The 17,724-nt window shown below is 45.7% G+C and overlaps 1 protein-coding gene across 2 annotated transcripts in view; it reads right to left on the bottom strand.

Annotated features, from left to right (window-relative positions):
* Positions 1 to 17,724, bottom strand: part of MGAT5B (alpha-1,6-mannosylglycoprotein 6-beta-N-acetylglucosaminyltransferase B) — a 172,017-nt gene that overhangs the window by 42,373 nt on the left and 111,920 nt on the right. For both annotated transcript variants that reach the window (XM_065415867.1, XM_065415866.1), the window contains exon 9: positions 1,657 to 1,788. In XM_065415867.1, coding sequence (XP_065271939.1) covers positions 1,657 to 1,788 — 132 coding nt within the window. The remainder of the gene's footprint in view (positions 1 to 1,656; positions 1,789 to 17,724) is intronic.

Here is a 17,724-nt window from a genome sequence, read left to right on the forward strand (position 1 = left end):
CTGGTGTTGGCCACTGTCAGAGACGATACCAGACTAGATGACTATGGGTCTGGTCCGCTATTGTATTTCCTAGGTGTATAACTCAGTAACTATTGCTCTAAACACAACATGCTTAGGAACCTCTGGCATTAGCTATTGTCTGAAAAGGATGACAGATTAGATGGATGGTCAGTCTGTTCTGGCCTGGCAGTTCCTTTATCTCAGCAAATCTGGGATTCAAACCCAGGTCTTGCCATTAGCAATGCATAACGTTACCATTAGGCCCACAGAGAACTGGCATTGGGCATCAGCCTTAGATCAAAAGGGGAAACTGGAAGCAAAGCACTAGTCCAATATTCAGCAGAAAGGGGGGAAAAGTATCCTAAGTGTCACCTCTGGAAAGGAAGAGATTCACTGCTCCCTGTTGCGCAGGCTTTTCACCCACCCAACGTTTGGGAAAGCATTATCTATCTCCAGGAGACATTTTAATGCTTTTCCAAATATCCCGGGAATGCGGAGGTAGGCATTACCATGGCAAGAGGGAGGAAGAAAAGAGAACGTGGAAAGAGAGAGAAGAAAAAGCAAGTGGCACGCACAAAGCAAATGCATTTGTAATAAAAACAATAACACCGCCTGTCATCTTCCCCTCTAATAAAATTGTGTAGGATAGTGGAAGGGATGGGCGAAAATGTAATAAATAGCAGAACTATCAGTGCTAAATTAAATCACATACTTTGCAGGCTGCTGATGTACCACGGGGATGGTGACATTTGTCTCTCTCAATGGTAAAGAGGAAGGGAGGAAATGGGCTGGGGGGGGGGGGGAGGCGGTTGTCTTTCTTGCAAATACAAAGAGATCTCTCTGTCCTGTTATGATGGTGGCAGATCCCACCTACAGCGTGCAAACATACTATTTACACACACACTTCTCCCCAAGGGTGTTTGCTTCCCCATTGGAGAGCCTTAGAATGAGTTCTGATCTCAAGACAGTGGCAGGTGAGGTTGTGCTCCCTCCTTCCCGGGCATGTTGTGACAGCCGCTGGGAAGGTCTCTGGGCAATTTACCAGCTGTCATGCACATAAACAAGGCTGGAAACAAAAGGCTGAATTCCTCCTCCTTATGTGCTGGAGATTTATGGGGGGCTCATTGGTAGGGGAAGGGAAAGGCTGCAAGGTCAGGGGAGTTTCAGCAGGTCTTGCCACGATAAAGAAAAGACAGAGCAAAGAGAGAGAGAGAGAGACAACTGCTCAGTGCTGCAAACATTTCCCCTCTGGGAATTTGGGTTCAAATCCTGGATGGCGTCAGATTTATCTTAAAAGGTGTCTCATCCTAGTCTGTGTCTACGCCCTGTGTAAAACTACCACCAATTTAGGCACAGAACAGCCTCATTAGGTTGAAGGACCGGAAGAGTTTAGGACTGGAATAGCACGGGGTGCTGCAAATCAGGACTGAGGTGCACAGGCAGAGTTCGACTGGACTGGAACAGCGCAGGAGGGGGAGGGCTGGAGCAGTGCAGGGGGAGGTGCATTGGCAAAGCTGTGTGATGAAATTTGCAAAATCCCAGGCCACAACATGTCTCCCTCTAGGCAGAACTATTTGCCCCTCGTTTTCATTGGCGCTAGCGTCATTTGCTATTTAAAAGTAGAAGCAGAGAGGAAGAGAGTGATTTTTTTCTTACCTGTATTTCTTAAAGGAGAGCCCCATGTGTTGCTTCATTTGCTGGAGGCCATGGTAATCAGTATAAATGAGGTCAAAGGGCAAAGGGACAGTCAAGGGACAATTGCCACGTCCCGGAGGCACCCCTAAATTACTGAAGAGAAGGATTGATCAGCCATACAATATAAGCCCTTTCACCAGCCATAGCCCCATTTCCCTGCCATGCGATTTAAAGGTGCCATCAACTGGCTCCTTCCCGGATGTCTTGAACTCTGCTTTAATCACATGTTGTCACTGGGGCCCCGCATGGCCTCTCCCCCATGATTCCTACTAGTCCATCTCCCCAAGTCGTTGCATGGGCAGAGCTGACTCTTAGGGTGTCCTCTGGTAAGCGGAAGCCTTGGATTTGCATTTACTGTGCGACAATGACACCGTTTCAGGGATGCACCAGCTGCACATGTCCAGAGAAGCAGGGCAGGGAGTCTGGTAAGCATTGGGGGTGCGGGTGGGGGAATAAGTTACTGCCTGCTTATACATCCTACAAATCTCATTCCTGGGGCAGGGAAAGAGGAAGCAAAGAGAAGTCTGATCTGTGTTACTGAAATCATCACAGGGGGTGAAACTGCCCTCTGTCCAGAGGCCTATGCCCAATTTCAGTCCCACTTTAACTCTAGTTTGGGGGCTTAAGAAGGAGAGCCTTATGCTGGTGCAATATCACCCTGTCATTCAGTAACTAGAGCTGGCCCATCTGGTGAAAAATTTAGAGATTTCGGGGGAGAGGGGAATGAAAAATTCATCCCAAATTGGGACAAAAAGCCAAAATTTTGAATCTTTTCTGGAAATGAAATTCCCATTCTTTTTGTTTGTTTTGGGTCAATCAAAGCATTTTGTTTAAATTTTGTATCTTTTTAATTTTCTAATTTTTAAAAACTACAGAATAACATCAACTTTGAAAGGAAAAGTCGTTTCAAATTGAAAAATGAAAACTTTTTGTTCCAAAAATGTGAAATCAGGATACTTCACTTAAAACAAAAAAAAAAAACCCACATTTTTTTCTAAACAAAATTTAATCTAAATCAATAATGAATTTTGAAAAATATTCAGTTTTGTCAAAACAGCATATTCTGATGGAGAACTCATGACAAAAATTTTCTGACCAGTTCTCTTATTAACAGCCATAGGAGGGTGACCTTTGTAGGCCAACATGGAGGGAGGCTGGACTATAGGCCATCTCTTCTCCCTCCTCTCCTCTTCTTTTGTATGGCTTGTATGCTGGGGGCACTGGTGCCTCTGCTACCCCAGGGTTTGTGCCTGGCCCCCGTAGGGAGAAGGATCCTTGGTGCAAGAATCCCAAACATGATCTGGCTTGCTTATATAAACCAATCTAAGAGGCAAGTTGGTTTGGTATCATCCTGGAGCACTGGCTCTGAGTGAGCAATGCATAGGCCATGTCTACCATATCCATGCTAGTGTAGTGCCATAGTGTAAACGCTTCCTATAGCAAAGGAAGGGGTTTTTCGATTGCTATAGCTACTCCACCTCCCCGAATGGCGGTATCTGGGTCAACGGAAACATTCTTCCATTGACCTAGCCACGTCTACACCAGAGGTTAGGTTATTCTGTTCGTGGGTATGACTAATTCACCCCTGAGCACCACAACTATGTCAAACTAACTTTTAAGTGTAGACCTGAAGTGTAGAATGAATTAATGAAGGACCACTCCAAAGCCAGCAAAAACAAGGATTTTCAATTTAAGGTGACTTAGCTGCACATAAATGCTTGCAACGGCTTCATTGCTCTTGTCACAAAGAATATAAGTGTTAGCTCGGTGTAGAACAGAAAGGGTCATCTGCGGATAGAACAGGCTCTAGTTTTATCACTTGTAATTTAGGTTCACTTCTATGGGCAATTTTCCACTAAGTGGCTGATCGGGGAGATGACAGGAATAGAAAGACTATCGTCTCTGAGAGGCATCCCAAAAAGATACATAAATAAAGCAAGAAGGAGAGGCTCAGACACCAAATTTGGAGCATTATATTGGCCTGCAAGAGCTTTCCCGACCCTCCGGTACATACCTGCCAATCTAGCATCACAGTCCATAACTGGTGAGGGAGAGCCAACCCCCAAATCCTGACACGCCATTCAAAGGCACTAAAATAAATGAAAAGCTTGGGGCTAATCTATAAGGGATGTCAGATGTTTCAGATATGTGTGCACACAAGATCTCTCCACTTATCTAACCTGTGTGATGGGAACTTAAATGGTTGTTCAGATTCGTTACATTCCGATAACACTGAAGAGGAGGCATTGTCCGCTGGTTAAGAGACTGCTCTCACTTATGTTGTTCAGAGGCTAGCCCCCTGGTCTAGGGCTTAAGAGACCTGGATTCTAATCTTAGCTCTGCCACTGACCTGATGGATGATTTGGGGCAAGTCACTTCACCTCTCTCTGTCTTGTCTAATTAAACTGTATGCAATTTGCCGCAGGGACTCTCTCTCATGTGCCTGGTACAATGGGGCCCTTCCTTCCACTGCAATACTAGAACCTTACCCCAGCCAACGTCCCACTGAAGATAAGGGACCTACTCATGGGTAGCACAATCTGGCCCTACCGCAGGAGACTGAAAGTTAGGACTCCTGGGTTCCATTCCCGGCTCTGTCAGTGGCTTCTTCGGTCTTTTAACCTCTTGTGTCTCCATTACCCCTGACTTAAAAAGGGTATAATATGAACTATAGCTCTGAAGGGTGTGGTGAGGAGTAATTAAAGTCCGTAAAGTTCTTTGAGATCCTTGGATGAAAAGTGTTCTCTAGAGCTGAGCTGAATTTAAAGGAAGAAATCCAGATCTGCAGACAATTTGAAGTTTAATTTGGATGCACAGCCACAGATTTGGGGAAAGAATTGCTTCTCTAGTCCTATTGTTTGTATTAGTGTCTCCGTTAAAGACACACGAGCAGATTCTCCATTGTCCTGCGCACTGCACAGTCATTTATACCAATCCCAAGAGGGGGACAACCATTACCATTCCAATTACGGGTGTTTCACACCCCCACTGCACTGGTGCAAAAGGCACAGACCAACGGAGCTCCCGGTCCAGACATTCAGATGTACACAGAAATCAGGAGGGTGAAAATATATCCCTTCTAGGACACTGCACTGTGAGTGAGGGGAGCTGGAATCTGTGTGACATGTTATTAACTTCACCTCAGTCTCAATTTCCCATCTCTCAAATAGGGACAATAATCATTCCCTTTAAAGAAGGTGGGTGGAAGAAAAAAATCCATAAACCTTTGGGAGGTGTTCAGACCCTCCTGTGATGGATGCTCTACAAGGACCTAGTGAGCCAGAGAGTGGTAAAATTGGGACAATGACACTTATCCTTCTTTGTAAACTGCTTTGAGATCCTCAGATGAAAAGCACAGTAAATGCTAAGTCTGATTATTAGAATGAGCATTACTGCTATATAAGTGCAAAGAATTATTAGATTGCAACTTCTCTACATCTCTATCATTATACATTAAAAAACCGATTGGACTGTGACAAATGGAAATAATCAGCGCTGTCATGGAGGAAAGACATAAAGGTTATCGGTATTAAAGAGCAGCAAGATAACATTTAATCTCCCTGTTTCCAGAATTGCGGCTATAATTCAGTACTTGCTTCAACAGACAGCTCCATGACCTACAATATACGGGAGCTGAATCCACTGAGGATTACATAAACCGCAATTGATAATTAAGTGTAAATAACACAAAATCATGCAGCTCTCTGCTAACAAAGAAAGATTCACATTTCTAAATCAATACTTGAAAAGAAAAATACACGTTATGGGGCATATTGTGCTACACTTAGTCACAGGGGTGAGCACATCCTGGCAGACACTGTCGCACTGAAGTCACCACTTTGTCCCCCACACGGGTAAGGGTTACAACTCTAGCTCTATACCAATTTTTAGCTGTCATGTTGTCCAGTCGTTGTTCTTCTAAAAGGCAGCACCTTCCTCTTTGGGGGCTTGGTTCTGCTCTGACCTTTATTTTATGCACTGACTTTGGTGGAGATATTTCTGATTGACACTGGTGTGTGTGAAGGCAGAATCAGGCCCTTTTCTCTCTTCCATGGTGAAACGCACCCTTGTGCAGAGAGCCAAGACAAAAGCTATGCGCCACTTAAGTCCTCGAAATAGAGTCATAGGTCTTTAAGACCAGAAGAGACTATTAGATCATCTAGCCTGGCTTCCAGGGCTTGAGTGGGATTTAACTGCTGTTTAGTCCTCATTAGAGTTGATCAAAAAAATCAACCCCTCCGCCCAGAATGCAAACCCCAACCCCTTCCTCCCCCTCCCAAAACCCAACCATCATTTAGTTTCTAACTGAAACTGAATTAGTTCTTTTTTTTTTGTTGGGGAAAAGAAGCCCCCGCCCCAAAGACTTTGTTTGGGTAGAACGAAACATTTAGAATGGCCACTCAAAATGCCACTTCCGTCCATTTGAAATGGATCATTTCGACGTTTCTCCACATGCTGTTTTGACATTTGCGAACTGTTGGTTTCGGGGGAAGCGGGGGTGAGTGCAGCTGAAACTATTTGCCAAATTCAGCCCGAGCTCATGAATTGTTTTGGTGCCCCCCCAAAAACTGGATTTTTGGCGAATTAACTGTTCATCTAAAAATAACTGCCTGGCTCTAGGCCTCACAGTGGCCCTCTGCTCTGGAGTGAATTTTTAAGCACGCCGATCTGGTAAAAAGGTGGGACATTTTCTTCAGTGCAGCTGATTTCCCGTTGGACATGACACCACAATGAAGCTCTCATCACAATACATGCGAGATGGGGTGAAGGAAGATCAGGCACTAACTAGCCTCCACGACTGCTTGACAAGTACGACATCCTCTGCACAAGGCTCTGTTCTTAAACACTGTCCTCAAGATGATGTCCAGGCACCATGGCTTCAAATCCTGCTGAAGCATTAGCTGCCCCCTCGGTAAGCACGTGTCTTTGCATGACACACAGGGGGCCAGATCCTCAGCTAGCGTAAATCAGCATAGCTCCACTGACTTTAATGGAGCTAAAGGCAGTGATTCTGCTTAAGATAAAAGCTTTTCATTAGATGGCTGTGCCCATTTGTCTCTCACTGGAGCGGATATCCCCAAACTTTAGGAGATATCTCAGTTCATAAATCCATGGACTTTAAAGCCAGAAGGGGCCATTAGATCATCTCGTCTCACCTCCTGTATTTCTCAGGACATTAAATTCCACCCAGGTACCCCTATATTGAGCCCAATAACTTGTCTTGGACTAAAGCGTAATTTGTGTTTGGCTAAAGCATCTCTTCCAGTCTTGATCTGAACATCACTTCTCTTGGTCATTTATTCCAATGGTTAAATCACCCTCCTTGGTAAACATTGGTTCCTTATTTCTAACCTGAATTTGTTTGGCTTCAGCCTCCGTGGTTCTGCCTTTCTCTGCTAGATTAAAGAGCCCTCTAGTACCCAGGATTTTCTTCCCATGAAGGTACTTACACACTGTAATTAAACTGCCTCTCAAACTTCTTTCTGATAAGCTAAACAGATTGAGATTCTTAAATCTCTCACTGTATGGTGTTCCCTCCAGCCCTTGATCAGTTTTGTGGCTCTTTTCTGCACCCTCTCCAATTTTTCAACCCCCACAACTGGGCACAATATTCCAATGTTGGTCTCGCCAATGCCATATACACAGGTAAACTAACCTCCCTGCTCCTACTCATTACATCCGAGAATCACCTTCACCCTTTTGGCACCAGCATCACACTGGGAGCTCAGGATGAGTTACTTCTCCACTGTGATTCCTAAATCCTGCCAGTCACTGCTTTCCAGGATACAGTCCCCCAGTCTGTAGGCATGGCCGGTATTTCTTATTCCTAAATGTATAAACGTGCTTTTGGCTGTATTAAAACACATTTTGTTTGAATGGGCCCAACTTACTAAGTGCTGCAGCTTGCTCTGGATGACTTCCCACGCCTCATCATTATTTGACACTCTGCCAATGTGTGTGTTTATCCACAAGTTTTCTGAGCACTAATTTTACATTTACTTCTAGCCGATTGGTGAAATTGTTGAATAGGGTTGGGCCCCCCGGAACCCCACTAGAGACATGCCCCTTCGATGATGATTCCCCAGTGATGACGGCTACCTTTTGAGGTTCATCCGTTGGCCGGTTCTTAGTCTATTTAATGGGTGCTTTATTGATACTGTATAGTGCTAATTTTCTAATCAGAATGTTGTGCAGTGCTAAATCAAACCCTTATAAAAGTGTAAGAATTTAATATTAAAGAATATAAAAGTCTATGCATTTACCTGTACCATCCAAACTTGTAATCTCATCAGTTTGTACTCTCATCAAAGAACAAAAGGTTTGACAAGACCTGTTTTCTATAAAACTATGATTACTTGCATTAATTATATTCCTTTCCTTTCTTAATTGAATCCTGTATCCGATTTTCCATTAGCGTGCCTGGGATTGATGACAGACTAACTGGCCTATAGTTACTCAGGTCATACCACTTGCTCCTTTTGAATATTGGCAGCCCGCTAGCACTCTTATGGAATTTACTTGGTATTCCAAGATTTATTAAAAATTAACATCAGCAGGTCATATTGAATGCAATGAAGCTCATGATCACTGGTCCCTAGGCAACCACCAACTTCCAGTCCAGTGATTAATTCATCTTTATCCATCATCATGAGATCCCAAACAGTATTATCCTGTGTTGGGTGCAATACCTTTTGTGTTAGGAAATTATCATCTGTAATTTAATAAACCCCTCCACACACACACACACACACACACACACACACACACACACACACACACACACACACACTATAGACAGGTGCATAAGGAGTAACATCCCATTTTCCAGTTTGCTCGGCAGTCTGTAATAGACCGTTACCAGTACCCTCCCTCTGGGCTTTGCTAGTTAGCACATTGATCCATGTGCATTAAAGAGCTTGTAGTGCTGACTCTAAAACAGGGCACAGTGTATATAATAATAAATAATCCCTCTCTCTGACTTTGCATTTTTCATGAGTAGATCCCAAAGGGCTTTACAAAGAAGGCCAGTAACATTATCCCTGTTTTACAGAGGGGAAAACCGAGGCACAGAGAGAGAAAATGACTGACCCAAGATCACCCAGAAGGCTAATGACAGAGCCAGAAATAGGACACAGGTCTCCTGAATCACAATCCAGTGCTTTACCCACCCCTGCCCATCCTCTACCCTCTCCATCCTTGCTAAACAGGTTATAACAAGTGAGTTTAACATTCCAATCATGCAACTTCAGTCTGCACCTTCACGTTATTTTTTTATCCCTTCTTATTTAAACATTCTCTATTCAAGCTTTCATCATTTGCCAGTTAAGTCAACTAATTTTCTACTAAACCCAATTTCACTCATGGTTGGAGTGAAATCTCCGCAATTTTTCCTCATGCCGTGTACTACTGACAGCGCTTGAAATTATGCAAATAAAATTGATGAACACAAATGCCTTTTTCTCAGACAGCTTAGCCGAGAGATTGGTTTTAAAAAAACCCGTTGATCCCCACATTCAGAACCACTTCTAAGAAACTGAATCTCACAAATAAACAATTGCCTGACGGAATCTGCTTTTGATTGAGCTCCTTGTAAACCCCCTTGGCAGCTACCAAGCTCTGAGGATGACGTGGTTATGATTTCTCTGGCATGCACATTTGTATTGCCACAACTTCAGAGATTAGCACATTAGTGATGGCCAAGTTCGGCTCTGGTTTTGTTGATTAAATAAAGGATAATGCAGACAAACACTGAGGTTGTTTCCCCTTTAATTAAGCCCGTTAAAAGAATCATGTTCACCTATAGAGCTGTTCCTTTCTAGCTGCTCTTAGACATCTGCCTCTAACAGCTGTGCATACTCCAGAATAAATCTACAGCAGGTTCTTGTCCTGCTATTTTCCCCTTACAGGTAATTTAATCAGCCGAGGGATTCAGTCCTTTGCCAGAGGCCCTCAGAATTCAGATTACCACAGGTTATCTTCACATCCCATTGACCTATTTTCAAATTAACCCACGCTTTGCTTCCAAGTTATTGCTCCCCACACTGAAAGGGCCAGAATCAAATTGATCCTGGGGGACCCTTCTGCAAGCCAGACCAATATTCTATATCATATTTAATTTCATCGCTACTGCTGGCCTCTGTTCTCAGCAGCAGGCGGGCGTGCAGGAGGGGAGGTGGAGAAAGGGCTCTGCATGCCAGCAAGATAGGACACAGTCCAACAAGAAGCTTCCCCCTTAGGGATGGATAAAGCCAGTTCCCTCCCCTCTGCTGAGGTCCTGATTAAAGCGGCACTGGTGTGCACATGAGGGGGTGAAGAGAGCCCACACACAGGGAGACTGCCTCCCCTACCCACAATTGCTCCGCCTCTGCCCCAGCACGCAGAAGCATTTGGGAGGAGGATTGGGAGGGGCAGGGCTGGGGGATCCAGGACTAGATGCATACAGTGGCCATGATGGCAAAGAGCCATCCTGATGTCCTGGGGCTGCAGTGATGTCTCTGCATCCCTGCTCTGGCCCCTACAGAGCTCTCCAGGATACACTCCAGTTAGTCAGACTGGGTGAAACTCGCCCCTGTAAAAATGGCGAGTATGAGGCTTAGGCCTCATTGAAGTCCCATTAGAACTTAAGTGGGATTTAAGAGGGACACAGGTCTTGTAGTGTGAATGTCACCCCCTGCAGTCTGATATAAATTTGCCTTAGGTGGAAAATAGCTGGGGCCGCATCCTCAGCTGGTGTCCACAGCTCTAAGAAAATCACTGGAGCTGCACTGATTTGCACCAGCTGAGACTCTGGCCCATTGTTTCTAGGTTGTAGGCTGAGATTTTTAAAGCCACCTAAGGAATCTGGATGTTCAGGTCCCCATAAATACGAATAGGAATTGGGCATGCAAATCCCCTGTATGACTTTGAAAATCTCAGCCTGGATCTCCGACATAAAATGAGCTGGAGATTTTGAGTTTATTTCTAGGCAAAGTCTCTGAACCTGTTAAATGGCTTTGCCCCCATCCTCTCCTGCCAGAGCTGAAGGAGCACATACTCCTCTCCTCAGAGTCCAGGAGAAGCTTGTCAGTTTCATCTTGGCATTCGCCAGCATGAAGGGGCAGTTCCTGGGGGAGCATGGTCACTGAACTGCAAAGGTGAGCAAGGGGGTTTCTATCCCATTGGCTTAATAAAGAATGCAACAGATTTCAACAGGCCCAGAGAGATTGAAATGGGCATCTTACCAGAGGGCACCATGGGGTATAATATTACCATCTAGCTGCTGGATTCTCCTCTCACACCAGTGTAAATCAGAAGTGATTCCACTGACATCAAGGGAGGCACACAGATGGAAAATTGCTGCAAGTGAGAGGGGAATCTGCCCCAAAGATTCATTTCCTGTTTTTTAATGTTTGTCTGTGTTTGAAAAACTTCATCTGCATCTCCCCATCCCACCACCCCAATTCTCTTAGGCTCAAGACCTTTAGGAAGGTATAAAATACAGAAACGTGCTCCCAGCTGTAGGCCATGGCTTTTTCATGGGGGTGATCACTAGAGCAGTGGTTCTCAACCGGGGGTACGCATACTCCTGGGGTTACATTGAGGTCTTCCAGAGGGTCCATCAACTCATCTAGATATTTGCCTAGTTTTGCAACAGGCGACATAAAAAGCACTAGCGAAGTCAGTACTAACTAAAATTTCATACAATGACTTGTTTATACTGCTCTATAGACTATACACTGAAATGTAAGTACAATATTTATATTCCAATTGATTTTATAATTATATAGTAAAACTGAGAAAGTAAGCAATTTTTCAGTAATAGTGGGCTGTGACACTTCTGTATTTTTATGTCTGATTTTGTAAGCAAATATTTTTAAGTGAGGTGAGACTCGGGGACACGCAAGACAAATCAGACTCATGAAATGTGTTCAGTAGTCTGAAAAGTTTCAGAACCACTGCACTAGAGAACAGTGAGTGGAGCACATCACAGTAACTCTAACCAATGGATAAAAGGCACGCTGGGTTAACTTAAATGGCACATCTGGTGTTTTCTGCAAAACTAGTCACAATCCATTTGAACTGGAGTTTGCCAGCATAAATATCCCCACTGTGTGGTCTTTTGATCCCAGCTCTATGATTGCTGCTAAAAAGGTCATTATGAACTTGAGGGTTTTTTTTTTAATGCCTGGTACCTTGCTTATTTTTAAAGTAATCCACATAACAAAAGCATCTCCATTTGCACAATATATTCCCATCAGTGATGCACCACCAGTGTTTTAACTCCTTCTTAGCCTGTGATGAATCCTGTCCCCCACACACTGGCAAAGAGACAGAGTGAGGGAGTAATTGATTCATTCGTTTCCCTGGTTTAAGGAAAAAACTGTTCTCTCAAAGCTAGAGCCAATGATGGAAGAATCGTCCCTGGACAAACTCATATTTGGCGCCACCTGCTGGAAGCAGTTAGACTTTGTTCCTGGAAAATATAGAGCCAATGAAAGGCTTGAGCTGGGATTACTCGCCTGAGTAATGAGAGCCCTACCAAGTACGTGGATAGCCCAGTCTCCAGTTCATCTTGTGTCCTTTGAAAGGAGGCTGCAGCTGCTGTAGGGGAATCACTTCCCCAGGAGAGTGTTATGAGAAGACTGACACTTGGTGCAACCTGCAGCATTGCAAAGGCCGTGTTTTTCTGAGCTGCAGGGATAAGCGGTGTCTGGCAGAGATGAATAATTTAATAGCATGCTGGGAGTGGGGTAAACACCACAAGAATTAGGGAAAACCCAGCCCTCCTTTCATTTTGGTGGCAGAATTTTTAACAAGGGGCTCCCACGCCAGCTGCCTCTAACGCACCTGATTTCTCTAAGTCTTTGATACCAGAAATAGTCATCTCATTGGCATGCTTCCATTCCCACTGCTATATGCCAACTTAGCAAAGGTTGCTGTGTGTGAGAGAAGAGAACCTGTGCTCAGATGCTGAAGGTGTTTGATGAACATGAAGACTGCTCTTTGTATAGAAGATGTACCCCATGCAATCACTATATAAACAACACAATAATTATATAATAAGACTCTTATCACTTTTATAGGCAGAGGTTTTTGCAGCTGCCAAGAACCCAGTTAGTGAGCTATCATTTGGTACAAAATAAACATATTTCATGAAGAAGTGCAATTTAACAGCTCAATGATTCCCGCTAATTCAGGCTCCTCCCTCTCTTATGGAATGAAACCACAAAGGTGGAAGGAATAACTCCTTTTTATTATTTACAATGGCAAGACTGTTTATCTGCATTCCTTGGGTGGGAGCTGTCAATAAATCTACCTAGCTACCTAGTCACAGAAACAGAGAGGCCTCTCTAATTATAGGAAACAGCTTTTGCAATTATCCTAGCCTGCAGGGCTTTCATTTTGATGTATACGCTCTTCATTTTGGAAATATGTCATTGTGGCTCTGTTGACATGTGGCCTACACAATGAAAACAGCTGTATCTGGCCAGGAAAGGGAGCAGCGATATCCCTGAAGGAGCCACGGAGGTTATCACAATGTGCCATTGTGTGATAAGATTCTCTCTGAATAATACTGCTATGGCAATTCAGCACTGGCAAGTGGACAGCTCTGCGAATGGAGACAGTTTAGGGCCGGATTCTCATGGGTGTAACTCAGGAGTCAATGGAGCTATGCTGATTTACACCAGCTGAAGAGCTGGGCCTTAGGGTGAAATGCAGCCCTGCACAGAGAGTCACACAGCTGGATTTCTCCCATACCTTTGTGCTACTCTTTTATGGTTAGCATATAACTCCCCCTTCTATTATACCCCAAACTCTAATCATGCCGGGAGCAAGCTCTGTAGCACTATGCACTTCCAGGGCAAGTAACCCAAACATCTGGAAGTCAGACAGACAATGGAGATCCTTTCAGAGAAGGATATGCAGATGTTCTGGCTACCTCAGCCAGTGGCAGAAATGGAATATACCGCACCCTCTGGCTCACTGGGACACTTCCCTGGAACTGAGTCATAGACACTGCTCACGTGCTCGAAACCTTTTGACCTCACTGCAGTTAACCACTTAAATACTGATCTGCTCTGTGGTGCAAAGCACTGAACACATAAATGCAATCCTTCCACCCGACCAGGGGTCTTCTGCAGGGGCCAGCATACTCCCTACAGGTTCCCATTCTTCTCTGCACTTGCTTGAGAGTCACCCTGCTCGAGGGCCTCCCAGAGGAGCCAACCTGCTTTCTAGATCTATATCTCCTCTTCCTCCCCACCTCTTCCCCTTTGATCTCCTTCCTGCCAGAGTTTCCCTGTCCTGGAAACTCTCTCCCCGTCTGGGCTACTTGGCAGGATTTTATAATCACCTGATCAGTCTCCACTGAGAGGTACTGAGCAGTCACAGGCGAGGTTGGGCCCTCCTCCCCTTAAAGGGCCAGCCACCCCAGGACATACCCTTGAGTCATTTAGGCATGTTTGGAAATCTCACCTACAGACAACTCCAAATTCTTTTAGGTTAAAAGCTACATTTCCAACCATCCACTTCTTTTTTTCCTATTGTGGAAATAGCCGTCTTAACCCTATGGTCCCCATTCCCTGTAGCACTTGGCTGTCCCATTCTACCACTCTTCCCTTGAGGACGAGACCCATAAAACTCACCAGCCATGCCGGAAAGGAAAGCAAATGAAGTCAGCACCCGTGTGAATCCTTTCCTGCTAGCACAGGATACCAAGGAATCATGGGCACTAAATGGAATGCAGTGAGTGAGTCTGGAGGAGGAAGAGAGAGGCATGCTACGCACATCCAGCAATTATTTCAGAGGTTGGCCGGGAGATGCGCAGCATGAAAGCTAGGCTTGAAAAACATTACTTGCAACTTACCAACATGCACTCACAAGCCGCCTCATTAACAAGCAAACTGGGCTTTTCAGAATGAATCGCCCTTCTCCCCACCCCCACCGAGCAGTCACACCCCCAATGGGCCTGATTCTTATCTCCACGAAGTCTCCAGAGCAATGTAAAGGCTTCAGTAACAATGAGAATCAGGCCCATTCTTCGCTCTTACGCTCTTCTTCATGGCCCAGTTTGTTTCCGTCTTGGCTCCATCTGAAGACGTTACCAGAAGCGCCCGTGTCCCCTTCTGACTGCTTTACATACACAAGATGCAAGTTATGGGGAAGGAAACTTGTGACTAATTGATTTGGCTTGATGCTTTCGCTTTTGTTCCTGGGAGCTGCAAATTGTGGCTGATGTTATAATATGTCTAACAACCGCCCTATAAGCCACCGGATAATTATGCATGTTTCGCCTCCTGCCTGTCAGGATGCATAAGATGTAAGCTAAGAAATTCAATGAGAAATGCAAAGGAGGGGAAAAGAGAAACACCTGCATATAATTGAAGTACAGGAGGAAAAGTAGCCTCTGCTAAGAGTGAGCAGCATGACTCAAGGATCTGGAGGAGCTATATGTGAAAAAAATGAGCCCGTTTTTTTTATTTGTATTTCAGTAGCACCTTGAGGCCTCTGCCAAGATCAGGGCCCCACAGCGCTAGGTGCTGTACAAACACACAGTAAGAAACAGTCCCTGCCCCAAAGAGCTTATGGCTTAAAGAAACAAGGCATATCTAAAAGATATACTCTAGCTTCAGCAGGAATTAATTCAGAGAAGTCTTAGTGCCTGTGTTGTAACAGGAAGTCAGACTAGAAAGATCACAATGGTTCCTTCTGGCCCTTTAATCTAGGAAAGCAAACAAAGGGTGTGAGGGGAAACAGAAGCCCAGAGAGATGAAGTGACTTGCCTGTGGTCACATAGCAGGCCAATAGCAAAGCCAGGAATAGGACCACGTCTCTTGGCACCCAGCAAAGTGCCCTTTCCATTAGACTATGCCGTCTCTCTTATGAGATGGCTGATTGCATCATCTAGGACCCGATCCCATTTCTACGGATGTCAACAGAAAGTCTCTCATTGACTTTAGTGGGAGCCGGATCTGGCTCCTGGAGCTGGCGGGTTCACAGGTATTTCGATGATCACCAGTTTAGTTGTGAAAATATCTGAGAATCCCAGGAGTTATATGGCTTTTAGCACAAATTAATATTTGTCCAAAAATTCACGGGGCAGGGCATTTTTCTAGGTTAGTCACCATTCGCTAGTCACCATCCATTATTCTCCTCTTCAGAGTGTTACCCAGTCAGGAAGCAGCCGCAATACCCCATCACTAAGTTGGCCATTCACACCCCGTTAAGGTCCTGATTCTGTGATCTGATCCGTGTGTGTGGACTCTGGTATCTGTTCACTGACTTCAGTGGGACTCCACATGGGTGCTATGGTCCTCCGGCATGGATCAGATCAAAATACTAACCCTTGGAGCAAGGGAGGGAATTGTGCCTCAGAGGGGTGGCTCTGAGTCCCAATGTGGCTCCGGGGCTACTCCTGGGACGGTACAGTCTGTACACCCCCTTACCTACAGCTGTGCCTAAAGACCCAACTGAGCCCCACAATTATTTATTAGTAACATGTATTATTAACCCTACGTATTCTATTCAGCTGCCCATTGCCTGTATCAGCAAAGGCTTTTCTAAGCATTCCTCAGATCCTCCACACAGCCCAGAACAGAAGTAACAGTGGGGAAGTTTCTAGAAAGAGCTAGAAAACACAGAAATGGCTCGCTGGCTCCACTCAATCCAGTGGTTTTCTCTTGGCTTTTACATGTGACAAGAGGGAAGATTTCTCAAACTCCCTGCTACACAACGCCAGCCCTGCAGCAAATTAAGAGAGGGGCAGGAAAAATTATTCTTTTCAGAGCCGCTGCAACAGCAGAGTCCAGCATCAGCTCGAGCAGACTTGGTGGCGCCAGAAAATTAAGTCCTGGCAGAGAAAACGACTGCCAAAGGGGAGGGGTTCCCCCTCCTGGTGGGGATGATGACAAGGAGAACTAACTGCTCTGCATGGACTGGAGATAAATTATAACGTGCAGACACAGGCTTCTCTCGGCCATTGCCCTGGACTAGGAGAGGGTACGTTGCTCTCCCACCAGGGACACTCACAGTAGTTACCCTAGCTGAGACAGTGGGCTGAGTCTCAGGCGATGCTGTGCCCTGCAAGAGGGAAGGGGTCTGCAGCGCACATCAGTCCTCCTCTCTTTGCCTGTCAAAGTTTTTGTGGTGTGGAGGAGCATTCCAGTGGCCTCTGTCCCCTGCCACACAGAGGTATGGAGCTTGGAGATCCCTGACCCAGGTCAGGTGAGGGGCAGCAGGCACTAAACGTCAGTCTCTTTGCAGCCCTCTTGGGCTGCAGGGAGCTCTACTGCCCATGCCTCTTTCCCTGGCATGGGGGTACGCCTGTGTCTCTCTGCTGGGTAAGTGTTGTATCCGACCCATGGCCCCGGGGCAGCTCCTGACTCTGATTTCTCCTTCCCTCACACCGGAGCGGTTGCCAAATCTGGGAGGTTTTTCCTCTGTAACATCTCCAGTGTCCATCCCTCCCACCCCCAGTGCCAATACCCCTGGCCAAGCTCCAATCACCCCTCGCCTCTACAACTGCAGCCTTCTCCCCTCTGTCCTCCCAGACCTCCCTCCCGCCCCGCTTTCGAAATGCTGCTGGGAAAACCACCTGCTTTGCTTGCTGCTTGGGCCCTGTCCTGCCCTTCCACCGATCCCTTCCCCGGCTTCCTCCCTGCTCCTCCTCAGCTCCGTTGAGGCAATCTGCACCCACAGCACACATGCCTGGAGCAGCCCCCGTGCATTGACAGCCCCTGGGTGTTGTGAAGGGTGTGCAGGGGGGAAAGGCTCCTTGTGATCGCACATGCACAAACCCTGCGCACAAGCCACACTGTGCACAACCTAGCCCTCAGCTTGAAGCATTTCTGGGTAGAGGCCTTGTCATGATCCCGCCTCCATACCTGTCTGCAATGCACTTCGCGTAGTGTGGGCACTAGACAAAGAACCAGCAGTTTAATTAACTGACACGAGTAGAAATCATTCATTATAATGCTAATTAATACACTGCTTCCTGAGAAGGCTCAGCCTGCACCTTGGCTCCTAACTAACAGCATGAAACTGCCTCTC

The sequence above is a fragment of the Emys orbicularis genome, chromosome 13 (genome assembly GCF_028017835.1).
Source record: "Emys orbicularis isolate rEmyOrb1 chromosome 13, rEmyOrb1.hap1, whole genome shotgun sequence".
NCBI lineage: Eukaryota > Metazoa > Chordata > Testudines > Emydidae > Emys > Emys orbicularis.